Source organism: Paraphaeosphaeria sporulosa, assembly GCF_001642045.1.
Source record: "Paraphaeosphaeria sporulosa strain AP3s5-JAC2a unplaced genomic scaffold CC84scaffold_11, whole genome shotgun sequence".
Taxonomy (NCBI): domain Eukaryota; kingdom Fungi; phylum Ascomycota; class Dothideomycetes; order Pleosporales; family Didymosphaeriaceae; genus Paraphaeosphaeria; species Paraphaeosphaeria sporulosa.
The window spans coordinates 1,028,154-1,051,827 of NW_017253370.1; the positions used below are offsets into that span (position 1 = coordinate 1,028,154).

The following is a 23,674-nucleotide window of genomic DNA, read 5'->3' on the forward strand; positions in this document are numbered from 1 at the left end:
ATTTGCAGCATGGACTCTTCCCCTTCCACCAGGGCGCCGCAATTGCCCTTGGAGCCCGAGCAGCAACGCTCTGAGCACACGCAGAAGCCGTCGCTGCTCCCCGCCTTTGAGCCGCTCTCGTCATCGCCTTTCCCGCGTCCCAGCTCATCGAAGCGTAAGCTCGACGAGGACTCCCCTACTCACGCCAGACATCACCTCAAGTACTATCCTACGCCTGTGCCTACCTCGTCGACCGGCATATTGGCGTCCTCATCGCCGCAGAAGAGGCCCGTCTTCGAGCGTACCATCTCCGCCCTCTCGGAGCGACAGCCACTCGGGGCCGTGCCGTCGGTCGACCTGCCCGCAAACGGCGACATCATTCGTATGGGCAGGTCTTCCAACTCGTCCGACTACCAGCTGTCCGCGAATCGCCTGATTTCGCGTGTTCACGTCCAATCCGCGTACTACGCCCCGACCGCGTCTTACCCGAACGGGTACATCGAGGTGGAATGCATAGGATGGAACGGTGCAAAGATCCACTGCGGAGGCAATGTTTTCGAGCTCAACAAGGGCGACACGTACATGTCGGAGAACCCGGAGCAAGAGATTCTTTTGGATGTGCAGGATACCCGCGTCATGATCGCGTGGCCTCAGGTTCCGGCAAAGGCTTCATGGGACTCGGAAGACGATGTTCTCTCCCCGACGCGACGACACGCTCAGGATCACTTCGCATCGAGCCCTCCACTCATCCCGCGTTCACCTGTATCCCAAAGTCCCATTCGCCAGCCCGTATTCGGTGCCGTCCCTTCCCTGCCACCTCCAATGCGGCCTGTACAGATCTTTGAGGATGAGGATGCCCGCGAAGACAACGGTGCTGCGACGCCCACACCTACCAGCCCCTTGGCTGCCGATGAGACCTTCATCCGCCCTCCGCAGTCGCGTTCCAACTCAGGCCCAGATGTGGAAGCCTTGGACACCAAAGCCAGTATTGGTCCCTCGTTCAATGAGGACGGCTTCTCGGATGGTGATGAAGAGAACGATCCCATCGTCCATTCGTTCGGTCCCTTCGGTCAGGATCTGAACTCCCGCCTCGCGTCCTTCTCCACCGCTACGCCTATTCAGCCTCTCTCTGCGCATCGCCGGCGCTCTCTTATGAAGTCAGCCTCTCCCCGCAAGTCCTCGTCCTCTGAGCTAGTGCGTTTCAAGGAGTCTCCCATTAAGAACCACATCATCAACCAACTGGCCTACTCCCGCATCCACTCGCAACCTTTGTCAGCTATCCACAGCAACCTTCCCGCTGAGCTGAAGGCATGCCAGCCCAAGAAGTCGGATGGCGAAGAAGGCAGCGGAGCTTCCACTCCCGTGCCGCAGTTCAGCAAGCAGGATCTTAGGCAACTGATGGATCGTATCCCCTGCATCGGCGAGATTCCTCGCTCTGGAAAGGACGCTGCCGGCCAGCCGCTGGAGAACGAGTTCTACTACGTTCCTGAGATGGATTCGAATATGTTGAGACGCGAAACGGTCGGCGTGCGCGGCACGGGTCTGCGGTCTGTGAGGAAGCAGCACAAGGTAAGATCATCTTCGGCTTGGTGACGTGGCCTCTTACTCACACATGCTAGCAATACTACTGGAAGAAGCCCCGCGTTTGAGCAATCGCATCATTTCTCGTAATGCCCACGATGCCGTTCGCACCAACGCATCGACCTGCACTCTTGCGTTCGTGTTCGCGGCCCGCTTCCGTCTCGATAGTGCTTCTGATGGCCCAGAACGTTGTTGCCCCAAATCTAGACCCAAATCAAAATCATAGCCTTCGGTAGGGCGTTGGGACACGTCTCATATCGCGTTGCGCGGATATGACGACGTTCACCTGCATCCGGACAAGCCCAAGCAGATTTCCTTTTAAAGTCCGATTGCATAGCCAGGCGTTGTCGATACCAGAGTTTCGAGTTTCGAGTTTCGAATTTCTTCCTGCCTGCTTGCCTGTTTTCAAGTCGTTTGTTTGTATATCACCCCATCAGGAGTCGGTGCGCCTTGCCTGCTGACCTGCTGCGCGTGTACCAGTATCTTTTTCTGCTATGCATCTCATCTGCATTGGTGGTGCGAGAGGAAGGGATGGTTGCATATATGGGAGGGGTGTGTTTCTTTTTCGCTTTTCGCTTTTCGCTCTTCGCCTTGGTGGGTCTTTGAGGTCGGGAAAACGTGTGAAAGGTTGGATACTGTGGTCAACCGTACTGGCGGATCAAATCGATGGCGCTGATACACGGCGGATGAGATGAATATGGGGAAAAGTTTTTCGCTGTCTCTGCAGTTGTCTGCCGTCTCTTTTCCTTTTCTGAAGGAAGCCGAGGGACAGTAACGAGGTACGAGGCATGAAATGTTAGTTAGGGCAATGGAAACATGTTATTCAGGGTTCTGTGTGGTTCATCAGCGTGCCATGTTTAGTTTTGGGATGTGCAATATCGAAGTTGGATTTTCGCACTTGGTGGTGTTTGCCCTCCGGCAGAGAGTAAACACGAGATGATGTCATCGCGATGCGAATGTGGCGCGGGATCACGTGACCTTGATCGCCACACCACCAAACATCTAACATCACGAATTCTCGAGAGACGCACACAGGGAAGAGAAAAAAGCCATGAATTGCCGAGGTATCGATTCAATCTACATGAATAGCGATCCTCTTATCGCTGCGCCAGACCCTCGATCGTAAAAAGGTACGGACGCCGCCATCCATGCATGCATGCACCAGTGCCACGGCTCCACGCCTCCGCTGGCAGGCTTTCCGTATAGCATAGCAATCGTCGCACTCGTTTCCCGTGACCCGTTCCCATCCATCGCCGGTACGCCAGGGGGTGAGCCGCTCATTTGAGCTTCTTCTTGGGCCGGAGCTGGTTGGTGTGGCCGCATTTCTTCTTGCGGCAGTTGACGGCGCGCGGGGGGAGGCGGGCGTAGCACTTGCGGCAGATCCTGTTTCGCGTGTGTCAGCAAGCCATCCCATGGACAGCGGGAGCGGCAGAGGCAAACGCACATCTTGTCGCAGTTATACTTGGAGGCGAGGGCCTTGAGCGAGGGCTCGATGATGCCGCCGCGCAGACGAAGGACCAAGTGCAGGGTCGACTCCTTCTGGATGTTGTAGTCGGAGAGGGTGCGGCCGTCCTCGAGCTGCTTGCCGGCGAAGATCAGGCGCTGCTGGTCCGGCGGGATGCCTTCCTTGTCCTGGATCTTGGACTTGACATTGTCTGTGGAGGCACCGTTAACACTTCGTCCTTCGCATTAATTTCCGGTGGGTGCGCGACAGGTGCGGCGGGCTGCAGGCGTGGGAAGGATGGGATAAGGTGTGCGTACCGATGGTGTCAGAAGACTCCACCTCGAGGGTGATGGTCTTGCCCGTCACTGCGGTATCGTTAGCGAGGGGTATAGGCGAATGCGGCTGCGGTGCGGTACGTACGGGTCTTCACGAAGATCTGCATGGTGTCGGTGCTGCTGGATCTTGATGAAGTTCACGGGTTGTAGCAAAGAAGCGATTTGAGCGAGCTTCAGTGCGGCGGCTCGCTTAGCGAAGGCGGGCGCTAGCGCTAGTCACGTGCTACGACTTCCTCGGACACCCAACACAAACATGGGATCTCGACTGCGAGATCGGCATCTTTGGACATTACGGATACGTGTGGCAGAGCTTTGAGGCTCGGATTTGCTAGCTCTGGTGCATCGATGGTTTCAGGCGCTGGTGCTTGTCCAACGCCTGCCGACCCATCACTGCTCAGCCGTCATCTGCATCCAGCATCTCTACCTCTGCGCTCTCCACTTGCTCTTCGGCATCTTCCTGCGAAACACCTTGCTTCCGTCTGCCCTGCTCACGCGCAATCTTCCGCTCAATGTGCCGCACACATCTGATTAGCATATCCAGCGTAAGCCCCGAGATCCTCGCTGCCTCTTCGTGGAATCTCGCAGCATGCGGCGGCATAACACTTTCTTTCGTGTACACAGCGTACCGCACTCCTGGCCTCAGCACCTCCACATTTTCATCATCTTCCACAGCCCTGACCTCTTTCGTTGTACCATGCACCGCCCTCACGAGCTTTAGCTTCTTCTCTTGCTGTAGATCTGCGGACGCTTTCGCAGGCTGCGAACTTGCGTCGGGTGCAACGGGGAACAGACTATACATTGCAGCTTGGAAGGCATCATCAGACGTTTTCGACTGGATGTTCATCTCATCCACGAAGTTGGCGAGGTAGAAGTCAAGGTATTGGTCAAGCTCGTTGCCCGACATGGAGAACACATCTTTCTCTTGAACCTTGGTCAGCTCTTCCGTTGTGTAGCGGTGCCGGCCTCCACGGTCCTCCGCCCTCGCGGCTTTCACTAGTTGAGCCCACGCAGGCCAGTCTATTGCTGTCGCTGCAGGCTCGGTGACGGATCGCGGATGACGTTTTATATCATCGAATGGGAAAATGAGCTTGACGCAAATCACCAGACAGGATACCAGCCGGGCCTCAGGAAGGCTCGCGAAATTGAGCCTTTGTCTGGGACTGACGTAGAGTGCGAAGTCGTATCCGAGTTTCTCGCCCAAGCGGATAGTCGCATCGTACAGTTCAAGCGGGAGTGCGAGATCCTTCAGATAGCGAAATAAAAGGACAGGGACGTTGAGCGTCGGCCAGGCAATTGAGTACTTCAGCTCGAGTCCGGCTAGTAGATTGGCATACGCGGTGTAAAAGCGTCTGAGGTTAAGAAGGGAATATGGGCTAAATGCACTGTGGTATGTCGCTGGTAACCGATTCCTCATTGGTGGAGTGATGAGGCGTATCGCGTTCAAATAAGGCATGTCCTCCTCGGTAGTCCATGTGTAGAAATCGCCAGGCGTTACTGGCAATCGAAGTGTGAGGGTGCCTAGATAGCACAATGCGAGGCAATCGATGAGCGTGGGGTTCTCCTGCAGCTTCTTTCTCCTCGATGGTATAATCAACGGATCGTCGTCCGCTTCTGTTTCACTTTCTTGTGTACTGAAAACTTGGGAAGAGCCTGAATCATAGCTTTCATTTCTGATTTTGTGACCCAGCTGAAGGATGCGAAGCACCCACAGATCTTGGACAACTGTTTCAAGTTCAGCTGGCAGCCCTTTCTTTCGGATTAAGAACGCCACCTGGTGGCGGAGGATGAGCTGCAGGCATTTCACGTAGAGGTCGGTTCCTTTGGCTCCTGTGTATACTTTGCAAAAGTCAGCTCCATATCGTAGATGATCATAGCAATAATCAAATTCAACAAGTCCTTGCGAAGATTCCAAAGACAGATACTTGAATTTCAAGGCGGACGCACCTTTTTCGGGGTTTTCAGACTCCTCCTTATCAACCTTTTTCCGCGTTGTTGTCCTAATTGCAGTCTCAAACTGGTCCTCGTCCTCCCCAGCAATTTGTTCCTGCGGCCTGGTAAGCTAGCATTTGTTGACCTGCCCACGCCCTACGTACGCCCTTGCGGTGCCCATTTTCGCAGTACAGGTACCCGTCCTCGCCCTCTTCATATTTGCGCGAGCGGCAATTCTCCACGCCGCAGCGAGGCGCCATATTGGCTGCCTAGTTGATCAAGTTTTGGTGATGGTCGCACTTTTCCCCGGTTGAGGAAGTCGCAACGGCGCCTTCGCTCACGCTAACCGAATGCGGCAAGCACACATTCACTCGAATTTCACAGCGACAACTCTGGAGAAGCTTACATAGTATCATCATCTTTTATCATTGCCGTTAGGTATCTATTCTCAGGAGATTCGTGACACGTTTCTCCGGTACATGAGGCAATGCAAGAATCCCAAATCCGTCCGAAGATCCACAAACGTCCGTCGCCTAAAGATGGCGAACAGTGGCTTGAAGACCAAAGCCACCGTACAGGGTGCAGCTCCACGCTATCCACATGGAGTTCCCTGCTTTTGAATTGACCGCTACACAACTTTTCTGACCCAGGCCGTCCAACACTGAGCATTTAACCAGTCTTGGGAGCCTCCTTGGCGTCAATGGCAGCCTCCTCACCCATAGCAGTGAGGACAATGACGTCTGTGTCTGGTTAGTCGCATCCTGTTATGCTTTGAAAGCTTCACTTACTGGTGTCCTTGCCGTCCTCGGTGAAGAGCTTGCTGATCTTGTCACCAACCTCGCCATCGGGGAGCTTGACGTCCTCCTTGGTGGAGCCGTCGTCGGACATGAGGGAGAGGAAACCGTCGTCGGTCACGTCGAGCTGGGAAAGTTAGTGGCAATTCGGCGGTGCAAGTCTTGGCGCACTCACGAGCTGGTATTCCTGGCGGCGGACGTTGGGCACGTCCATGTTGTGGGTGGACGGGCACAACTCCTCGAGCTTCTTGGAGGTGAAGATGTCGATGGCGACCAAGTGGACCTTGGCGTGGCCGTGCTTGCCCGTCTTGGAGGTGGACATCTCGACGATCTTGCAGGGGCGGTTCTTGATGCACACGAAGCCGTTCTTCCTCAGCGCAGAGCACTGCATGGGGTACGTGGTCGAGGCACCGGCATCGGCGCTCTCGAAGGTGTGCTCATGCTGTGCGGATGCGATTAGCTGGCGTGGGCGATGGCGCTGTGCGGGCAGTGGGTGGGAGACTGCGCGCACGCAGGCGGCGGCAGCGGCAGGCAGAGGCGGGGTACGGTGCGCACGAGTGCACATGCGAGCCCTGGGGGGCGGTACATACCTGCGCGTCGTCGGCCATGGTGATTAATGAGTGAAATGCGGCGGGGGTGAGGAAGAGGCTGTCGGGGATGTGGTCGTGCGAGGTGGGGTGGGCAGAGGCTCCTTATAAACGGAAGAAGAGAAGAAGTCTGCGTCTGGATCAAAATTGAGGGTTGGGGCACTGAGGGGCGGAGGGCCCGTGCGCTCTCGTAAAGGCGGCAAGGGCAGCCCGTCGCCGGAGGAAATCGCGGCCCGTGAAGCTGTGAATAGCTGCAGCCAGCCACGCCCGTGATTCCCCCAGACCCGACTCCTGCAATGCGCCCTTGAGACCCGGGGTCCGCAATCCACACGCAGCATGTGGGGTCTGGACAGGCTGTCCGCGCACTCGACGCCCTCGGGCACGCCGCCACCGCGCCGCGACTCGTTCTCCCCAGCACCGCGCCGGCTACACCCCACGGACAGGCCCGCGCCGCTGCCCCTGCGGCCTGGCCTGAACCCGCGGTCGTCGTCGCTGTCCTTGATCTCGCCGCTTTCCTCGACCACTAGTCTACCGTCCACAGCTGGCCTCCCCAATGGCGCGGCGCGCAGGCGACCGCCGGGCGGCGTGCCCCCGAACGTGCCAGATCCGGTGCACGTGTTGGAGGCCATCATGGGAGGGCCGCCGCGCAAGCCGGTGCCCTTGAAAGCCAGCGGCATCGGGGTGATACCTGACAAGCCGGAGGAGCTGGACACGAGCATAGACTTTGAGGGGCTGAGCCTGCACGACTTCGCGGCCGAGGGCACGCCCGAGCCCGTGCCATCTCCTGTACATACATATAGCGCGCAGTCAGTTGAAGAATGTACGTGCTTCGCTCCTTCTCCAGGTGCCTTTGCTTATCGTGAGTGCAGTCGACAAGGAGAAGGACAAGTTCGAGGACCTGCACCGGTCCATCATCGCGTGTGACGAGGTGCTCAAGTCGGTCGAGACGTATCTCACCAACTTCCAGGCCGATCTTGGCGCCGTGTCCGCAGAAATAGAGTCTCTGCAGAACCGCTCCATCGCGCTGAACACCAAGCTCGAGAACCGCAAAGTTGTGGAGAAGCTGCTTGGCCCGGCGGTGGAGGACATAAGCATATCGCCAGCTGTTGTGCGCAACATCGCTGAAGGACCGGTGGACGAGGGTTTCCTGCGCGCGCTCTCCGACCTCGAGAAGCGGTCCAAGACGATCGCGTCCAAGTCTGCCTCGCAAGCGGACCTCAAAGCTCTCGCAGACATAAAGCCGCTGCTCGCTGACCTTACCAACCGCGCAATCGAGCGAATACGAGACTACATTGTTGCCCAGATCAAAGCAATACGATCGCCCTCGATCAACGCCCAGATCATCCAACAGCAAGCATTCTTAAAATACAAGGACCTCTATGGCTTCCTGGCACGACACCAGCCGGAGCTCGCCTCGCAGATATGCCAAGCATACATCTACACGATGCGATGGTACTACCTGAACCACTTCACCCGCTACAAGACGAGTCTGGAGAAGCTCAAGATCCACGCACTGGACAAATACGACGTCCTGGGCGAAGACCCCACCTCGAAACGCAGCGGCGCCCTCCTCGGCCCAGCCCGCGGCGCCGCCCCCTCCTCCTACGACGCCTTCTCCCTCGGCCGCCGCGTCGACACCCTCAAAACCACTTCCACCACCGCCCTTCCCGCCCACCTCGCCGAAGAAGAAAAAGCCCCCCACTACCTTGAAACCCCCTTCCGCAGCTTCAACCTCGCCCTCATAGACAACGCGTGTTTCGAATACACGTTCCTGACATCCTACTTCTCCCCGAGCCAAACCTACCATGCCATCGGCCGCACCTTTGCCGCCATCTTTGAGCCGACGTTCGCGCTGGGGCAGGCCCTGACGAAGCAGCTCGTCGAGCCGAGCACGGACACGCTCGGCGTGCTGCTCTGCGTCCGGCTGAACCAGCACTTCGCCTTCGAGCTGCAGCGCCGCAAGGTGCCCGCCGTGGAAGCCTACATCAACGCGACCAACATGCTACTGTGGCCGCGCTTCCAGCAGACACTCGACCTGCACTGCACGTCCCTCGCCAAACTCACCAATTCGCTGCCCACCCGGCCATCTACCGGCGCCGCGCTGCTCGGCTCCCAATCCGCCAACTCCACGGCCCCAACGCCCCTAACGCAGAAGTTCGCGAACCTACTCCATGGCATTCTCGCGCTGAGCAGCGAGGCTGGGGACGACGAGCCGGTGGCTGTGAGTGTGGGCAGGTTAAGGAGCGAGTATGAAGCGTATCTTGCGCGGATGGGCAAGGGCATGGCAGATCCGCGGAAGAGAGAGAGATTTTTGTGTAATAATTACAGTTTGGTGTGTACGATTTTGACGGATGTGGAGGGGAGGCTGGGGAGGGAGGTTGTGAGCCACTTTGAGGGGGCCAGGGATGCGTTTGATAAGTGAGGAAGGGGGTTGGAGACGGGGCCGTTTGTGGCGTAGATATGGTAGCGTTTTGAAGCATTTGAGCGTGCATGTTTGGGACTTTAGTGGTCCTTGCTCTTCTTGGTATAGAATCCAACAACACTTTGTTCTGGGATATCGATTTCCCTCGACTCTGCTCATAGAGTACCTCTTGCGGCGGTAGGGGTCATGATGTACCATTGGTATGCAGTTGTTTTCCATACAGTTGCCCAGTCTACAAGATCCACTTAGGGACCAGAGCTGCGCGAGTGCAGCGAGGAGCCTTACCTGCAGCGAACGGCCAAATATCCCGCAACCGAGCCTCCAGTGGCCAGACTACGCATGGTCGCGACCTGACCTTCTCCAGCCCGCATACTGTCATCCAGCTTGGGGTCAGTCTTGTGTTGACCAGCTCCTTAGATGTTCTTGGAACAAGTCTCAATTCTTTTAGATGCTACTTGGTGTTGCGGCTACATCATCTTTTAGGGTGGAAAGGCCATCAATGTGGAAGCATTGCTGGAGCAGCCCTCGTGAATGGACTCCTTTAAGCATTCTCAATGATGCCGTTGTACTGCGTTAGTGCGTTAGCCTGGGCCCTCAACTGACTCGTAAAGTCAACATGCACCCCTCGAATTGTTCGAGTCCTACCGCCATAAGAAGATTACTTTTCACGTAGGCCGTATATGTGAGCCTGCTTCTATTTCTGCAGAGCAGGTACGTGCATAGGGCTGTGTAGAGCGTCTGCAGCTTTGGTAGCATATGTCAGCCCTAGCACGGTCAACAAGGTGTCCTATAGCTTGGTCGTAGGGTACTAAGACACTCGAGCAAGAACCGTTGTTTCTGCTGCTACTGTAGCTTCCTCGAACGTGGGACTGCCGGTTCTGGGTTAGAAGCGGGGTGAGTGCCCCACATGAGGGCGCATATCTTCGTGATCACTTCTTCTGATGGTGTGCAGCATGGGCTCTTTCCTCGGCAACAGAGAGCCTTATATCACCCAGGGATGCCAGCACATGCGCGGTAACAGCTGGGTTGCTCAAAAGGCCCGTCGCCACATGGAACCAGCATCTTGATCTATTCATTGGTCTCCCACGAGCATCTGCTACATTCATCATCTAGGAACCCGTCCCTTAATTCCGACCCTGAAGTGCAGAAAGAACCGGTGAAGTCTGAAAAATTAGCGCCATATTTGCATAGCTGAAACGCAAGCTCACACATGTTCCTCAAAAAATCCATAGGCAAAACCAAGCTCTTCCTAGCTTCAAGAAAACTGATAAGGAACGTAATCCGTAGAGCACGGGTGACCCACCGTGCCGTGGAAACGTGGCCAGCACGAGGATCCGACACCGCCGTAACGCACCTTGCTTCACCGGTTTTCTTATTCGAACGGCTGAGCCTTTCACTAGACGATGCGGTCGGCGAATGGGATTAGGACGTCGGTGCTCCCCCTGGGTGGTCCCTCACATCCCCAGCCTGTGGAATCGTTTCTTGGTGGCCAGCCGTGTGTATACCCGCAAGCCAAAGCCTTGGAATAGTGAGATAAAGACGCAGCACGCAAATTGCGGATCGAGGGGGTAGACGCTGGGATGATAAGGTCGTTGCGGATCGTATGCGTGATGAAGAGGAAATGGCCCCCCTCAATGAACATATAAAGAGTGGCGATATTTCGCTCCTAGCAATTGTTCCCACAAATTTCGAACCCACCACTCACCAACAGCCCTTCTCGCTTCCCAAACTCGTTTGACTGGTTGTACCAGCCGTTCCGTGCGTACAGATCGTTCAGCCTTGCGTACCCTGGACACACAAAAACATGTCTGCCAAACCTGAGGATTCACAGCAGCCAGCTGCGCCTAAAGACGATTCGCCTTCCGACTCTGTGAGTTCTTAGTCAAGCCATTAGTCAAACCACTAGCCCGTAAGAGTAATTACTGATACTATGTAAGGAGGGGGTCAACGTGAGCACTGCGCAAGAAGGAGATAGAAACACCATGATTGCCAACAATGGTTACGGAAAAGTTGTCGCCACGAGAATCATCAAACTGAACGCCAATCAGAAGGGAAATGACAGTTTTATGAGCGCCAACAATGCGGAGAGTGGAAATGAGGAGGCACAAATGCAGAAGCATAATGAGGGAATGGCTATTCGGGAGCAGTTACAGAGGCAGACCAGAGGGCAAGAGCTGGGCGGGGAGGGATTAGCAAGGCTGAACTTGCGCGAGCATCGCGTTGCGGTGTTTCAAAATATGTTTAGCAAATAGCTACGCTAATAGTAGCATATATCAATGGCTCATCTGGAAAGCCGGCGGATAGCTGTCACTGTTTGCGTTTGAAATCGCAGTCTCCATTGTATGGGTTGTTAGTAACGTCAGTATGTCGCGACGACTGAGAAAATAGCCTATCTAGAGGCACTACGTGTTCGAGTGGCTTTTCTCACGCGTGAATCGGCCGTGTCCGCCTCCTTTGCCTTCTTTGTGTAACCTGAGAGCGGGGTCTCTACACAGCCATGTCTTCGGGTATTCATGGTAACCTATTAGCTTCTCTACCCATTGTAACTCACTGTGGATCGATAATATATCGATTGGTACACCACAGAAAAATGCGCCTCCAAGACCCATTTCCTATGATTTCCGGTGTATCATGAGCACTTCACAGCCCGGTGCAAAAGGTTGGTTCATAATCTCTAGCAGCTGCTTGCGCTGACGGCAACATAAACCATAGGTCATTCATTTTTTCACATGTTCCATTCCGAAGGGAAATGAGATAGGAGATAAGGGTCTGAATAAACTGACCATCACATGGCAAGCTCATGGAAGTCCTTGGAGGAATAGCAAGCGTTACGCAGCTAGCAGTCTACACTCACACCGCTTGGAGAGTCTTTACGAGACTTTACGCAGAACTGAAAGGAGGACCAGTTGCCTGGCAAGAACAAGCTACGAATCTCGAACATCTTATTCAGGTCACTAAACGGATCTCTTGTTTGTCCGAACAGACGCAGCTTGGCGCTTCCGAACAGATAGCCAAGCTCGTGCACGAATCGCTCGAGATTGCGGAGGAAGCGTTGAGAACGATCGCACGGGCGAAAGCAAAAGTGCTCGGAGTCCGTTGGTCTGCGGCTGGCAAAACGGAGCTTCTGAGCCGCACACTCAAGTCGCTCAAGGCAAAAAGAGAACTTTTGCTCTTCGTGTTATCACAAGAGAACTTGTTCGAATTAGCGTCCATCGGTCGTATGCTTTCTCGAAGGCAAGGAGATTGGAAGAATGACAACATGGAGCATGAGACTGCCTCTCACGAATTGATCTCGACGAATCGTACACCCAAAGTAAGCGATCAGACTGAATTCAGTGCCACGTTTTCTCACTAACACTCTGACAGCTCGACCTGGAGATGGTCGCTACGCAAGTAGGCAACGGCGCTACGATAATATCGAATAACGGCTTAGGACACATCCTATCACAGATTCATGGGTCGGTAAAGCTTCGCGCGAGCTCTGCTGGTGATGGCGTGGCAGTAAACACGAACAACGTCTACATGGAACCCGATGTTATCAAGAAGCAGTTGGAGATTGCGGAGACATACGCTCGAAATTATGGTGCAGAACGAAGAGAAAAGACCTCGATAGCCCGGGGGAGGGCAAAGAGCGCTGAGCCAAAACAACAGAGGCTGACGTTGAATGCATAATGAGATTGTAAAACAGGATATACAGAAGATGAAGAAAGCATGGAGTTGCTATCTATCTGATAATCGATGTTCGCCGTCCGATAAAGTGCTTTGCATGAAGATTGAGTGCTTTGGCCTCCTCCTCTTGAGTGGTATTGTTTGCGACCTGGAAAGCGTTATTCCCAGCCTGAACGGTAGAAATATGGACCCTTCCATGGGGCAACGCATTGCCCCAGCCGTTGTTTGCATATTGCGTGCTGTGATTGCCTTTCTGTGTGGCACTGAGGGTTGTACCCCGCTTTTGCGATATCAGCGATTGGCTCAACAGGCTGGAAGGTTGCAAAGCGAAGTGGCTTACACGGAAGCAAAGGGCCTGTCCCATGTTGCGCAAGTTCGGTATACCGGATCGCACTGCAAGGCTCGCGAGTAGGAGACGGGTTTCAGCTGTCTGGGGACTTCTCGTGGCGGCTGGCTTCTTTAGTTGTTATACTCTTACACAAGTGGACCCCATCCTACAGCTCCCTATAAAACGTTCGACATATTTTTCAGACGCACGGACACTGATAAATTCTCTATCTATTTCCGAATAGTGGCTCAATCGCCCCCAATCGCTAGCTCAAATGCTGATGCTTTAAATGTCGCGATTACCAAGTTGCCATGCAGCTTACGTACGATACGAGATGCTGACTTATTTTGGGAAGCAGCGCGTACGGCTACATAAAGTCTCGATTTATTGAAGGACCTGGATGGGTGACTGTACAGAACGCACGGCACAGGCCGAAGAGAGGGGCGGACATTCCCAATCCAGCGGTCGTAATCGAATATCGCCTTTGACTAGCACCCCCGAACGCACTGTATTCCAGAGGAATGGTCATCTGTAATCAATGGGCGATATTGTAAGAACCATCCATGAACAATAAAGCTAAAGAACATTCCGCTGGTGGACCTTAGCTTCGATACCTAGATATCGTTGCTGTCGCGGTTGCGTCGTTCACCTGCGAGATCGCTCTTACCCATCTTTTCGTCCTCAATGGACATCTGTGATATCATACCAACAAACCAGAGGCACACTTGAACAACCATCAATTTTGGGGATAACCAGGTGCACGTACCCATTCCGGTGAACCTTTGCCTAAAGCTTAGGCTAGGCGTTGAACCTTGTAAAGAGGCTCAGACACTTTGTCGACCTGCTGGCCGCAGGTGAAACACAACACAAAGCCAAAACATGCCAGGATGAGCAGCGTGGACGGTAGAGCCGTGCACCACGAGGGCGCAAGGGCTACGGTTCCAGAGCCGCTTCGCAGAGCCTCAATGGCCTTACTCGTTTACTACTTGTAAAGTAAGTGCATTCTTCCTCAAAAAAGACCCTCCAGTCATCCAGAATCTTGCACCTCCCACGTACCTCTGGTACGATTTCTGTCCCAAAGCAACTTCTCCGATCGGCTCATCGTCTATGCTTGTTGCCTATGCGGGTATGTGCTACGTGAAGCTGCCTGGAGGCCACCTCTCGAATCCTTGAGGCCGTCACGATGCACCATAGGTACCTTGCCGCACTAAAAGGAAAAGACCAGTTCCAGTATGCCAACAACACCAACACAAACCTCCACGACCAGAGCACCAGAACCTATTACATCAATGGGAACTTTAATGACAACGGATCATCCAGGCACAACCAGCCCTTATTGACCTACAAGGAGCCTTGGAACAAGAGGCACAAATGGATGTTCGCTGGAGCATGCATAGCCATCGTAACGGCGGTTGTTGTACTATGCGTCCTCCTCTCACGAAAACATTCAAGCGGAGCAGTCCATCCTTCTGCCGTAAGCGCACCCACTCAACCCTCGTCTCCACTGACTAACACCTGACTTAGACCTCCGCAGTATTCACAGCTTCGCAATCCGCCCCAGCTACTACGATAAATTTTCCACAGTCTAACTCCCCTACCGCCACCCCTCCAACACAGTCCACCCTCCCGACCGCGACCCCTCACTCAACCAAGCCCTCCTCCTCCTCTCCCTACCCAACACTCCCACCGGAGCTCCGCTACCTCCACGACGGCGCCGCCTGCACCGCCGACTCCCAGTGCCGCCCGCCGAACCACTGCCAGACAGCCTCCGACACCAACTCCGTCAACAACGAAGTGTACACGACGACGACGTGCTGCGCGCCCACGCAATGGGGCTGTCCAGGATGGGAGTGCAAGGACTACAACGACTGCTTGGACCCGTGGAAATGCGCAGGGACGGGGAGTAAGAAGACGTGCTGTGGCACGGGAGCGCCGTATACGGGGACGGGGTGTTAGGTCCTAGAGGGGAGGCAACCTGGCGATCTACAGTGCCCATACGCGTTGTAGGCCGACGTGATGCATGACTCTTCGCTGGATGAGGGCAGCTTAAATGTCTGCATGGATATGCTGGCGGGATTCGTGCCGTGTCTGTATTATGTTATGTTTGTATTATGTATAACGTTAAGTTATTTGCTGTGCTATGCTATGTGTATGCTTTAGGACGTTACGAAAAGGAAATAGAATAGACTGTCATTAGATATACCTTTCGGAATCGTAGGGGGTATCGCGGGTGTCCTCGACCATATCTCGTCTGGGCCGTGACAGTGTACGTGAGTGAAAAGAGTGTGCTACAGTAACAGATCAAAGGTACATATGTGCTGTCACACCAATATTATACTATTGGCCGAAACATACTCAGAGCCTATCCAACATCTTGCTCATGTTCAGCCAGCTTTTCAGTTCCTCATCCTCCGCAGGAACGTTCGCAAGCGGGTCGAACGTAGCTCTTTTCCTTTCCAATGCGGGTGGAGGTCGTTCCTGACCCACCTTGGCGAGATCGAGACCGCTGTCCACGCGAGGCGTTTGGCGGGGCTTTTGGGCTCCGCTCGAGGTTGCTAGACCCAACTCTGGTGGGGCGATAGGAAGCGGGATTGTTGGCGGTGTGGGAGGTGTGAAGCGGATGCCGATCATTTGCTTCGAGAGATGGAGTGGCGCTGGGGTGTCTTTGTCAGGCAACCGTGGTGGATTCAAATCTTTTGCTGCTGGCAGTATAACGGGACGTTGAACGAGGGCGATATCGGTGGATGCCGTCTTTGGATGGGCTGGAATACTTCGGGGTTCCCTCGTGAGCTTCCTGCCCTTGTTCACGGTCGCCTTCTCAAGTTCCGGTCCTTGCGTGCGCGCGCGTCCTCTGGAATTCAGTGGTGGAGGAGACAACTTTCGACGCTCGATCATTTCGGCCTGCTGCAGCAAAACCGTGATTTCGTCTTTCGCAGCGGGGGGCAGCTTGTCCGGCAAGCAGTCCAATGGCTTAAGACCCCTGTAATTCTCCAAGATGGCTTTTGCGCCAGCGCGAAGTAAGCACGCGACGGAATGCGTTTTGCCAGTAGCTGCCGCCATATGAAGTGGAGTATTACTTTCAACATCGACAGCATCAATATCCGCGCCCGAGCGTAACAGCATATCCACAATCTGGACCAGTCCGTCTTCCGCTGCAAGGAAGAGTGGTGTGCGCTGTCTCAGGTCTCTGCAGTCCACATCGACCTTCCTGAGAAGCATTCCGTCTACGATATCGATGCGATTCACTCGCACGGCGGAATGGAGTGGAAATCTGCCATCATAAAGTGGTGACATTATGGACAGTTTTGCGCCATTATCGAGCAGGAGTAAGATTAACTCCAAGCTTACCCGCGGACATTGTTCGATAATGTGCGTAAACGGATGCACCGCCAGCTGCATCTGCTGTGAGTTACGCATATTTGGTGTGCGAGGAGGCTTCCGGTTCGCCATCGCATTTGGATTGGCACCGAATTCGAAGATCAGCTCCAGAGAATCGTAGACGTATTTTGAGAGGAGATTCGACGCAGAGACGCCGTGATCGAAAAGTGTCCAAAGAAGTGAATCCGAAAGCTTGACTGTTGGTAGACGATTGGGATCGAGCCCCATTGAAAGTAAGTCTTTAAGATCTCGGATCGGCAGCAATTTAGATAGCACCCCCTCGTTTTTGGCAGTGCTCGACTGCCGGTGCAGACTCCCCATACGTCGGATCCATTCGTGCTCCGCAAAGAGCTTCAGGATTCGCTTGTTCATCACGGTTTCTGGTCCGAGTGGATTATCCGTCTGTCGCCATTCGTGCAACTCAAAAGGACTGCCATGCCTCAGAAGCGCTTCGACGAATGACGCTTTGCCCGAGTTTGCCGCATAGTACAGAGCATTCCGCTGATCATGGTCCTCGTGTGCAACACAATTACTTCTCTCCGAGCCTTTCTTGATAAGCAACGCTTCAAGCACAGGCAAGCCTTCTTCAGGGAGGGTCTTGGCCGCCTGTATGAGAGGCGTCGAGCCCGTCTGGTCTCGCATGCTTCGGCTGACGCCCTTTTCACAAAATGAGGATGCGGCGGCAGCGATATCTTCCCACGTCGATGGTCCCTTTGGTGTCTTCATAGCAACATGATGTAGTGCTGTAAGTCCGTTCTCGTCCCATCCGTTGCTGCCTGGTTGTGCAGCAAGGAGGGCTACGGTTTCCCATCGATTGTTGTGTACAGCCAGCAAAAGCGGAGTTCGTTTCTTCGTATCAGTTGATTTTGTGTCAGCGCCAGCGTCGAGCAGTAGTTTTACTGTCTTTGTCAACCCATTTTGAGCAGCTAAGTGCAGAGCAGTCTTTCCTGCCGCATCAAATGCACCCCTATCGGATGCTTTGATCAGCTCTCGGAGATCCGGCTCGTTTTCGCTTGTCGCACTTTTAGTAGCACCGAGAAGTGGTGTGAGGCCCTTGCTATTGATCTTGGTTGCATCTGCACCATGCTTCAGGAGCATCGCAACGCAAGGTCCCGACGCCGCAGCGACGTGCAACGCAGTGTTCCCGTTTCGGTCTTGTGAGTCGACGGGAACACCGTGTCTCAAAAGCAGCTGCAATAACTTCACCGCATTGCTATCTGCGCTGACGACCCGATGGAGAAGCGTTGTGTCATCAGAGTAATTCGTACTTGCGTCAGCCCCTCGAGACAGCAGCAACTCGAAGACTGTTGTGATCGCTTCTTTGTCGCGTGACAAAGGACTTGCAAGTGCGGCTTGGAGCACGTTTGGCCCATGTGGGTTTCGTAACGTGACATCCGCGCCGTGCTCCACAAGGGCTTGTACGATGGGTGCGCTACAAGCATTGAATGCTGCGAAGATAGGAAAGAGACCAGATGCAGTCGCCTCGTTGGAGTTGGAGCCTTTGTCAAGAACGAGCCTAACGAGGCTCACGTCGCGCGTCTTGATAGCCTCTACTAGGGCACTGGAGTCGGGAGGGCATGCAAGTTTGAGAGCTTCTGCGATCAAGTCTGCACCCAGGGATGACTGACCTCGGGATTCCAGAATCTGGCTCAGAAGCCATTGCCTCTCTTTCGTAAGTTTATGAGCTTTTCTACCGGCAGCTCGGATGATCCTAACGGCTGTATCGAGATGTCTTGCCTTGAGAGCAACCTCAGCTGGACTGTATCCATGGCTGTCCAGGGCTTCATAGTTCGCTCCGTGGCTGAGAAGTGCAGTAACGGCGGCGGCGGACCCAGTTTTGGCTGCGGCGTAGTGAAGTGGCGTCTCATGCGTGTGCAACGTTCGAGCGTTAATGTCGGGCTGGAAGCGGAAAAGAATGTCGAGCAAATTGATGCGATCAGCTTTAATGGCCAGGTGAAGAGCGGTCTCTCCGCTGTGGATACATCCCGCATTGATGCTTGCGCCCGCTTCGCAGAGTATCCTGACAATGCCAGCATGCCCGGCTGTAACAGCAACGCACAGTGGGGGCTGAGCAGCTGGCGTTCCGTCTGGGGTTTGGCCTGCTCGAAGGAAATGTAATAGTGCAGCTTCCCGGTTGTGATATACTGCATAATAGAGCGTCGTCCATTGCTTCGTAGGCTCGAATCCAGTATGTGAAGATCGTACGGGCCTTCCAAGCTCACATCTCAGAACTTCTATTAAGGTCTGGAGCTTGGACGCCTTGTGTTCCTGATCATAAGTGTTCGTGTCGTCGACTTCATCAATCGTCATTCGATGGGCTTCCATTAGGTCCTTTGCTGTCTTTGAGAGCGAAATAGAAGACAGACTTTTCATATCGAGGGTTCATGGGCAATACACGAGCGAAATGAAGGGGATAAAGACGCAGCTGTAAACAAACGAGAGGATTTGATGGGCATAAAGCAAGGAAACAGTACCAAAGCGATGGTGGGATTGCTGCTACACAGAGCGTGGTGCAAGACGGAGAAGCGTGGTGACACTCCCATGTTAGTACTCACGCCTTGCCTACGTGGACTGCAGAGTCCCCTTCCACTCCACATTGGTGTCCAACGCCTATTACGGCGAGGTCGTCGCTTCAGAACCCTAAAGCGTCGCCACGGCGCGTGCCGAGCGCTCAGCTTTTCCGAAAGCGACTCGAGACGGCGAGGGCGATGCGACAATCTCGTACTTGCAGAGCGCCATTTTGACGCCGCCCTATCAGCTGGCTTAACCTCGCGTTTGCGCTATTTGCAAATGACAGGTGTAGTGGCGCTAACGGGAAGATGGGCAGAGCGAAGTTGGAAAGTTGGAGACCGGATGGGACGATACCGAGCGGCTGGGTGGCGGTTATCACAGAAAAGGCTTAGCGTTGCACTCACGTGCCCTGCCTTTGTGCAAGCGTTTTGCCCCTGACCTACGCGATCAGAGAGTGTTTGGAAACGATCGATGCATTATGGACAATTGGAAGATGGATGGGAATTCCGACTTTGGTGTTGCTTAGAATAGAAGCGAGGCGGCAAATACTTTGCCTCCTTGCGATGAGACAACGACGATCTGTTTCAACGAATGCTTGGACGTCGAAGTCTGGTGTATTTGGCATGTCATGATGAGGCGCCGCCTTCTTTGTCTAGCGAAAAGGCAATTCTGGCTGACACAACGCGAGAATGCACGCGCTAAGCTCCTTCATTTCAGTTGCTGCAGTGCAAGGGGAGACTTTCGAACAATGAGCCACCCGTGGCGTTGGACATCCAATCGCTCAACCCTCTGCCTCGTAAGCATTGGATTTGTGCTTGGGTTCGAACTTGAAGCCCTCTGCCGCTGGCCCAAGGAACATCTCGCTGAACACTATTAGTCAAGTAATCGCCTGTTACATATCACGTTCACATACCTGATCTTGATCCAATCTTTGTAGTTCTCGCTGGCCATCAGAGTCTCTAGCTCGTCTCGCCCCTTAAAGCGCGGGGGCCGATCCTGGATGTTGGGCGGCAGATGCTCCAACAGCCCAATAGGCACATACCGATGCGAGAAGCTGAGCCACTCCAGAAGGAAGCGGCGAGTCGTCCCAATACCCATCTCGTCCGATCCCCAGGTCTGCAGACCATACTTGGCAAACTTCTCTACATAACTCAGACGCTCAGTAGCCGACTTGTCCAAGTATTGGCCCTTTTCGATTTCTTCGAAGATCCAGGGCTTGATCAGCGCGCCTCGAGCCACCATGACCGAGTCTACCTTTGCATTGTCGATATGATCGTAGTAGTCAACGTGAGAGTAGCAATCGCCATTACCGACAAAGTAAACGTGACCTTCGTTAGCAAGGTCGCGTGGATCAGCTTCAGCAACGGTATCGGTCCTGTCGTTCTTTTCCTTCTTCAGCCGAGCGATTAGCGAATTGCACTCGGCAATGTAGCTCCAATCAGCGTTCTTAGTGTACCGCTGCTGTTTGCTTCGGCCGTGCAGGGTAATTGCTGCCACGCCTGCTGTGCCCTTCCCAGACTCAACAGCTTCGTAGCCACCGAGTACGAGACGCTTGATCAGCTTGTCTGCAGTGGGCTGCCCATCCTTCGTGCCCATGCGAATCTTGACGGTGATAGGAACGTCGTTAGACACGTAATTCATACCGCGCAGCGTGGCTTCGAGGCGAGCATGGCTATCAAGCATCGCAGAACCCATACCCTTCTCACAGACCAAGTTGATTGGGCACCCACAGTTGAGATCGATCGCACGAAGTTGAGGGCAGAGTGCAGTCAGTACTTCGACCGTCTTCGTCGCGACCCATGGCTTGTTGGCGGCAATCTGCGCTCCAAACTTGATGTCACTGGCGTTGTCATAGCCTCGGACGACAGTGTTCTTGTTCTCAAACTTAACGGGACGGATCTCAGACTCGTGAGCCTTCATCAACGCCCACTCGCTCTTTTCACCTTGGATGAGGGGAAGCCCCATAGCCATCTCAGACCAGGTCACTTGAGCGCCGAGCTCAACGCACAGACGACGGAATGGCATGTTGCCCTGCGTCGTGAGTGGCGCTAGAATGGGGGTCTCAGGACCGTAGTAAAGACGTCGCTTTTCGGAAGGTCGGAATGGAGGCTCCGTGAATTGCGCTCGGTTGTCCTCCTTCGCGTCTGGGTCGACGCTATCCTCAACGTCGATCTTACGCTGCTCGGGGGTCTTGTGCTGCGAGTCAAAGTGTTTCCTCTCTTCATCAGCGATCTTATTGGCCCATTCGATGTACGCATCCGCCTTGGGTGTTCCTCGTCGTCGTCTCGAAAGATCGATCTTGTCTTGCTTCGAAACGAGATTCACAACACCGACTTCATCATCGAAATCGCGGGGTTGCTGGTCTCCCTTCTTCTTCTCAGGGTCTTCGAGCAGCACGAGCTCCTTCCGGCCATCTTCTAGCTCTCTCTCTTCTGAATGGCTTTTGTGAAATCGACATTTCCAACCAAGGTTACAGTAGCCTCTAGCTTCGTAGACGGGGCACTTTCCGCCAAATGTGGGAAGATCTTCTCTGCGACCCTGTGCCAGGTACTTGCGAAGGTCGTGCTCAAACTTGCACTTGTTGCCGAACTGACATTCTCTAGGAGAAAATTCGGGGTACGATGCACGGGTTGCACAAAGCTGCAGCTTGTCGCGAGAATGACCGAAAGTACGGCTTGTGTTCTGGCCGTTTTGCTTGCCTTTCTTATCCTTTCTGTTTTTCTTGCCATTGCCACCGTCACGATTGTCGCGAGCATCGACGTTTTGGTAGCGTTCGCCACCAGCTTCAGCAGCATCGTCGTTCTCCGCACCGCCCTTTGTGTCTTCTTTGCTGCCGACTGGGTGCATCAAATATCTTTTGGGGTAAGTGGCTAGCAAGACGTCAGGTGGTAGTCGACTCACTCTGTCTTGATGGGCGCAACGCCTTTGACGCGCTTTGCAGAATTGCCTGTAGATTCGTTTTCTTCAATGTGAGGTCTGTCCCTCTTTCTTGGGCTCAACGCGTCCACCGTCTTACCATTCGTGTCCATCTCTTGTACACCACCGTTTACCTGCTGTCCCACGCCTTCCTCCTGTTTCACAGGCACTGCCTCATTATTTATGTCCGTCATTGCCGACGTTCTAGACCAATGAACTGCAGAGCTCGTGGTCAATTGCTCTTTCGGGGCGACTGTGGAGGAAGCGCTTGAAGATTTGAGAGAGCGATTTACCGCTAGCACCAAAGGGGCTAGTCCGAGGTTTCGTCTGTGCGCCACGGAAGCTGCGTTGAGGTGACGTATTTCTTCACGAGCTAGGCAGCGCAGCTCAAACCTGGTCGCGTTCCTGCCCGCACTCCGTATTCACTCCCGTCACCTCATACATCAGCCACACGCACCGTGTCCTCTTCTCTTCTGCATAAATAGCAGGTCGCCCAGCCCTCCAAGCCCTTCATCACCCTTCGACAAACACCCGTACCCCGCTCGTAAACACACAACACCTCCGTTGCAGCTTCCGGGAACGCCGCCAATATGACGCTCTACTACAGTCTCGTAAGCTCTCGCTCTTTCCCCTGATATCTTCAAGGCCAATTACCAGCAGACCACTATGCTGGCTCGGCGCTCTATCGACAATCAGCCTCGCGAGGCCAACGATGCTGCCCACATGCTTACTTTTGCTCTTTGCACAGGTCTTCCTTCTCCTGGTGACGGAGATGCTCATCTTCCTCGCCCTCATCGTCCCTCTCCCGTTCACATGGCGCCGAAAGCTTTTTACCTTCATCTCCGAGAGCCCCATCATCGCGAAGTTGCAATATGGCATGAAGGTAGGATAATCGGAACGACGCGCTTGTGGCACGTCTGACGAGTCATTAGATTACCTTCATCTTCATTCTCATCCTCTTCATCGACAGCGTCAATCGTGTCTACCGCGTCCAGGTTGAGCTCGCTGCCTTCGCCAAGAACGACGGCCGTGGCGGGTAAGATAGCATTCATGACCGACGCAGCGACCGTAGGGCTAACACGTTATAGACCCGTTGCCATGGGCGGATCCGAACGTATGGAGGTCCAGGCGCGCAAGTTCTACTCCCAGCGCAACATGTACCTCTGCGGTTTCACCCTCTTTCTGTCGCTCATTCTCAACCGAACCTACGTCATGATCCTCGATGTGCTCCGTCTCGAAGAGCAGGTCAAGCAGATGAAGGGCGACCCTGCCGTTAAGAGCGGAAAGTCTCTCCAGGAAGCCGGCAACGTCGGCGAGATTGGCGCTCTCAAGGAGGAGTTGGCGAAGAAGGACCGCGACATGGAGAACCTAAAGAAGCAGGTTGAGAACATGCAGAACGAGTACAACCGCATGGGCGACCAGGTCTCAGGCTCAGGCGCTGCCCCCCGCAAGGGTCAGTAGAGCATGACCACGCCTTTGGCAGACACAACCACAGACTATGCAAGTGAGTTGCTGACGAGATGAATGAAGCTCGCACACCGCCAGCCATCTCTACTTGGATGACGGTCACTAAGAACCGAGATTGGGGATGCACTGCTAACGGCAGGAGAAGGCCGTGTTGAAACGATTATGATTGTATCACTGTTCTTGGAACATCTTTATGGCATGGCACGGAGCTTGGATTAGAAAAATATATTTTGAGAGGAATTGAGCGTCGAGAACTTTTGATATTGGTGCAATTGCAAAATGCTGTTGATCTGGCGTGAAACATGTGACAATCAAGATACCTAGGCTCTGCTGA

The 23,674-nt window shown here is 54.2% G+C and overlaps 12 protein-coding genes across 12 annotated transcripts; 7 read left to right on the top strand and 5 right to left on the bottom strand.

Moving 5' to 3' along the window:
* Positions 1-9: 9 nt before the first annotated feature.
* Positions 10-1,628, top strand: CC84DRAFT_1190290 (uncharacterized protein; the record flags this gene model as incomplete). The annotated part of the gene is made up of 2 exons (XM_018181108.1): positions 10-1,548; positions 1,599-1,628. The coding sequence occupies 2 exons, from the start codon at positions 10-12 to the stop codon at positions 1,626-1,628; spliced, it is 1,569 nt and encodes a 522-aa protein (XP_018031495.1).
* A 965-nt stretch (positions 1,629-2,593) lies between these two features.
* Positions 2,594-3,609, bottom strand: CC84DRAFT_277024 (ubiquitin-domain-containing protein). The gene is made up of 3 exons (XM_018185726.1): positions 3,425-3,609; positions 3,322-3,369; positions 2,594-3,215 (listed from the first exon to the last, which is right to left on the bottom strand). Exons 1-3 carry the CDS (start codon positions 3,444-3,446, stop codon positions 2,638-2,640), a joined length of 648 nt encoding a protein of 215 aa, XP_018031496.1. The 5' UTR covers positions 3,447-3,609; the 3' UTR covers positions 2,594-2,637.
* A 34-nt stretch (positions 3,610-3,643) lies between these two features.
* CC84DRAFT_1263156 (uncharacterized protein) lies at positions 3,644-5,550 on the bottom strand. The gene is made up of 3 exons (XM_018185215.1): positions 5,433-5,550; positions 5,284-5,383; positions 3,644-5,175 (listed from the first exon to the last, which is right to left on the bottom strand). The coding sequence occupies exons 1-3, from the start codon at positions 5,526-5,528 to the stop codon at positions 3,734-3,736; spliced, it is 1,638 nt and encodes a 545-aa protein (XP_018031497.1). The 5' UTR covers positions 5,529-5,550; the 3' UTR covers positions 3,644-3,733.
* Positions 5,551-5,876: 326 nt separating this feature from the next.
* On the bottom strand, positions 5,877-6,758 carry CC84DRAFT_1168277 (translation initiation factor eIF-5A). Its single transcript, XM_018179358.1, has 4 exons — positions 6,653-6,758; positions 6,238-6,504; positions 6,057-6,189; positions 5,877-6,008 (listed from the first exon to the last, which is right to left on the bottom strand). The coding sequence occupies exons 1-4, from the start codon at positions 6,668-6,670 to the stop codon at positions 5,938-5,940; spliced, it is 489 nt and encodes a 162-aa protein (XP_018031498.1). The 5' UTR covers positions 6,671-6,758; the 3' UTR covers positions 5,877-5,937.
* A 156-nt stretch (positions 6,759-6,914) lies between these two features.
* On the top strand, positions 6,915-9,190 carry CC84DRAFT_1168278 (Sac2 family protein). The gene is made up of 2 exons (XM_018179359.1): positions 6,915-7,469; positions 7,519-9,190. Exons 1-2 carry the CDS (start codon positions 6,986-6,988, stop codon positions 9,069-9,071), a joined length of 2,037 nt encoding a protein of 678 aa, XP_018031499.1. The 5' UTR covers positions 6,915-6,985; the 3' UTR covers positions 9,072-9,190.
* A 2,681-nt stretch (positions 9,191-11,871) lies between these two features.
* Positions 11,872-12,743, top strand: CC84DRAFT_1221666 (uncharacterized protein; the record flags this gene model as incomplete). Its single annotated transcript, XM_018183294.1, has 2 exons — positions 11,872-12,384; positions 12,438-12,743. 2 exons carry the CDS (start codon positions 11,872-11,874, stop codon positions 12,741-12,743), a joined length of 819 nt encoding a protein of 272 aa, XP_018031500.1.
* A 44-nt stretch (positions 12,744-12,787) lies between these two features.
* CC84DRAFT_1168279 (uncharacterized protein) lies at positions 12,788-13,184 on the top strand. Its single transcript, XM_018179360.1, has 2 exons — positions 12,788-13,020; positions 13,081-13,184. Exons 1-2 carry the CDS (start codon positions 12,838-12,840, stop codon positions 13,150-13,152), a joined length of 255 nt encoding a protein of 84 aa, XP_018031501.1. The 5' UTR covers positions 12,788-12,837; the 3' UTR covers positions 13,153-13,184.
* Positions 13,185-14,251: 1,067 nt separating this feature from the next.
* CC84DRAFT_1221667 (uncharacterized protein) lies at positions 14,252-15,024 on the top strand (the record flags this gene model as incomplete). The annotated part of the gene is made up of 2 exons (XM_018183295.1): positions 14,252-14,542; positions 14,593-15,024. 2 exons carry the CDS (start codon positions 14,252-14,254, stop codon positions 15,022-15,024), a joined length of 723 nt encoding a protein of 240 aa, XP_018031502.1.
* A 921-nt stretch (positions 15,025-15,945) lies between these two features.
* CC84DRAFT_1154648 (ankyrin) lies at positions 15,946-18,756 on the bottom strand (the record flags this gene model as incomplete). The annotated part of the gene is made up of 1 exon (XM_018176902.1): positions 15,946-18,756. A coding segment is annotated over one exon (2,811 nt), but the record flags the coding sequence as incomplete, so codon positions are not given.
* A 140-nt stretch (positions 18,757-18,896) lies between these two features.
* CC84DRAFT_277073 (uncharacterized protein) lies at positions 18,897-19,566 on the top strand. Its single transcript, XM_018185727.1, has one exon. The coding sequence runs from the start codon at positions 18,928-18,930 to the stop codon at positions 19,393-19,395; it is 468 nt and encodes a 155-aa protein (XP_018031504.1). The 5' UTR covers positions 18,897-18,927; the 3' UTR covers positions 19,396-19,566.
* Positions 19,567-19,738: 172 nt separating this feature from the next.
* On the bottom strand, positions 19,739-21,986 carry CC84DRAFT_1100878 (tRNA-dihydrouridine synthase-like protein 3; the record flags this gene model as incomplete). Its single annotated transcript, XM_018174886.1, has 3 exons — positions 19,739-19,820; positions 19,871-21,811; positions 21,859-21,986. 3 exons carry the CDS (start codon positions 21,984-21,986, stop codon positions 19,739-19,741), a joined length of 2,151 nt encoding a protein of 716 aa, XP_018031505.1.
* A 269-nt stretch (positions 21,987-22,255) lies between these two features.
* CC84DRAFT_1168282 (endoplasmic reticulum protein-like protein) lies at positions 22,256-23,595 on the top strand. The gene is made up of 4 exons (XM_018179361.1): positions 22,256-22,484; positions 22,622-22,756; positions 22,806-22,909; positions 22,962-23,595. The coding sequence occupies exons 1-4, from the start codon at positions 22,464-22,466 to the stop codon at positions 23,332-23,334; spliced, it is 633 nt and encodes a 210-aa protein (XP_018031506.1). The 5' UTR covers positions 22,256-22,463; the 3' UTR covers positions 23,335-23,595.
* The last annotated feature ends 79 nt before the right edge of the window (positions 23,596-23,674 follow it).

Excerpts from the sequence above, each read along its gene's own strand:
- CC84DRAFT_277024 (XM_018185726.1), bottom strand. The coding sequence starts at position 3,446 with ATGCAGATCTTCGTGAAGACCC. Across the intron at positions 3,370-3,424 it reads GCAGATCTTCGTGAAGACCC|TGACGGGCAAGACCATCACC; the intron begins GTACGTACCGCA and ends ACGATACCGCAG. Across the intron at positions 3,216-3,321 it reads GGAGTCTTCTGACACCATCG|ACAATGTCAAGTCCAAGATC; the intron begins GTACGCACACCT and ends GTGCCTCCACAG.
- CC84DRAFT_1263156 (XM_018185215.1), bottom strand. The coding sequence starts at position 5,528 with ATGGCGCCTCGCTGCGGCGTGGAGAATTGCCGCTCGCGCAAATATGAA. Across the intron at positions 5,384-5,432 it reads AAAATGGGCACCGCAAGGGC|GAACAAATTGCTGGGGAGGA; the intron begins GTACGTAGGGCG and ends ACCAGGCCGCAG. Across the intron at positions 5,176-5,283 it reads GTCTGAAAACCCCGAAAAAG|TATACACAGGAGCCAAAGGA; the intron begins GTGCGTCCGCCT and ends ACTTTTGCAAAG.
- CC84DRAFT_1168277 (XM_018179358.1), bottom strand. Across the intron at positions 6,190-6,237 it reads GCCGCCAGGAATACCAGCTC|CTCGACGTGACCGACGACGG; the intron begins GTGAGTGCGCCA and ends TAACTTTCCCAG. Across the intron at positions 6,009-6,056 it reads CGAGGACGGCAAGGACACCA|ACGTCATTGTCCTCACTGCT; the intron begins GTAAGTGAAGCT and ends AACCAGACACAG.
- CC84DRAFT_1168278 (XM_018179359.1), top strand. The coding sequence starts at position 6,986 with ATGTGGGGTCTGGACAGGCTGTCCGCGCACTCGACGCCCTCGGGCACG. Across the intron at positions 7,470-7,518 it reads CGCGCAGTCAGTTGAAGAAT|TCGACAAGGAGAAGGACAAG; the intron begins GTACGTGCTTCG and ends TCGTGAGTGCAG.
- CC84DRAFT_1168279 (XM_018179360.1), top strand. The coding sequence starts at position 12,838 with ATGAAGATTGAGTGCTTTGGCCTCCTCCTCTTGAGTGGTATTGTTTGC. Across the intron at positions 13,021-13,080 it reads GCACTGAGGGTTGTACCCCG|ACGGAAGCAAAGGGCCTGTC; the intron begins CTTTTGCGATAT and ends GAAGTGGCTTAC.
- CC84DRAFT_277073 (XM_018185727.1), top strand. The coding sequence starts at position 18,928 with ATGGTGGGATTGCTGCTACACAGAGCGTGGTGCAAGACGGAGAAGCGT.
- CC84DRAFT_1168282 (XM_018179361.1), top strand. The coding sequence starts at position 22,464 with ATGACGCTCTACTACAGTCTC. Across the intron at positions 22,757-22,805 it reads AGTTGCAATATGGCATGAAG|ATTACCTTCATCTTCATTCT; the intron begins GTAGGATAATCG and ends ACGAGTCATTAG. Across the intron at positions 22,910-22,961 it reads AAGAACGACGGCCGTGGCGG|ACCCGTTGCCATGGGCGGAT; the intron begins GTAAGATAGCAT and ends AACACGTTATAG.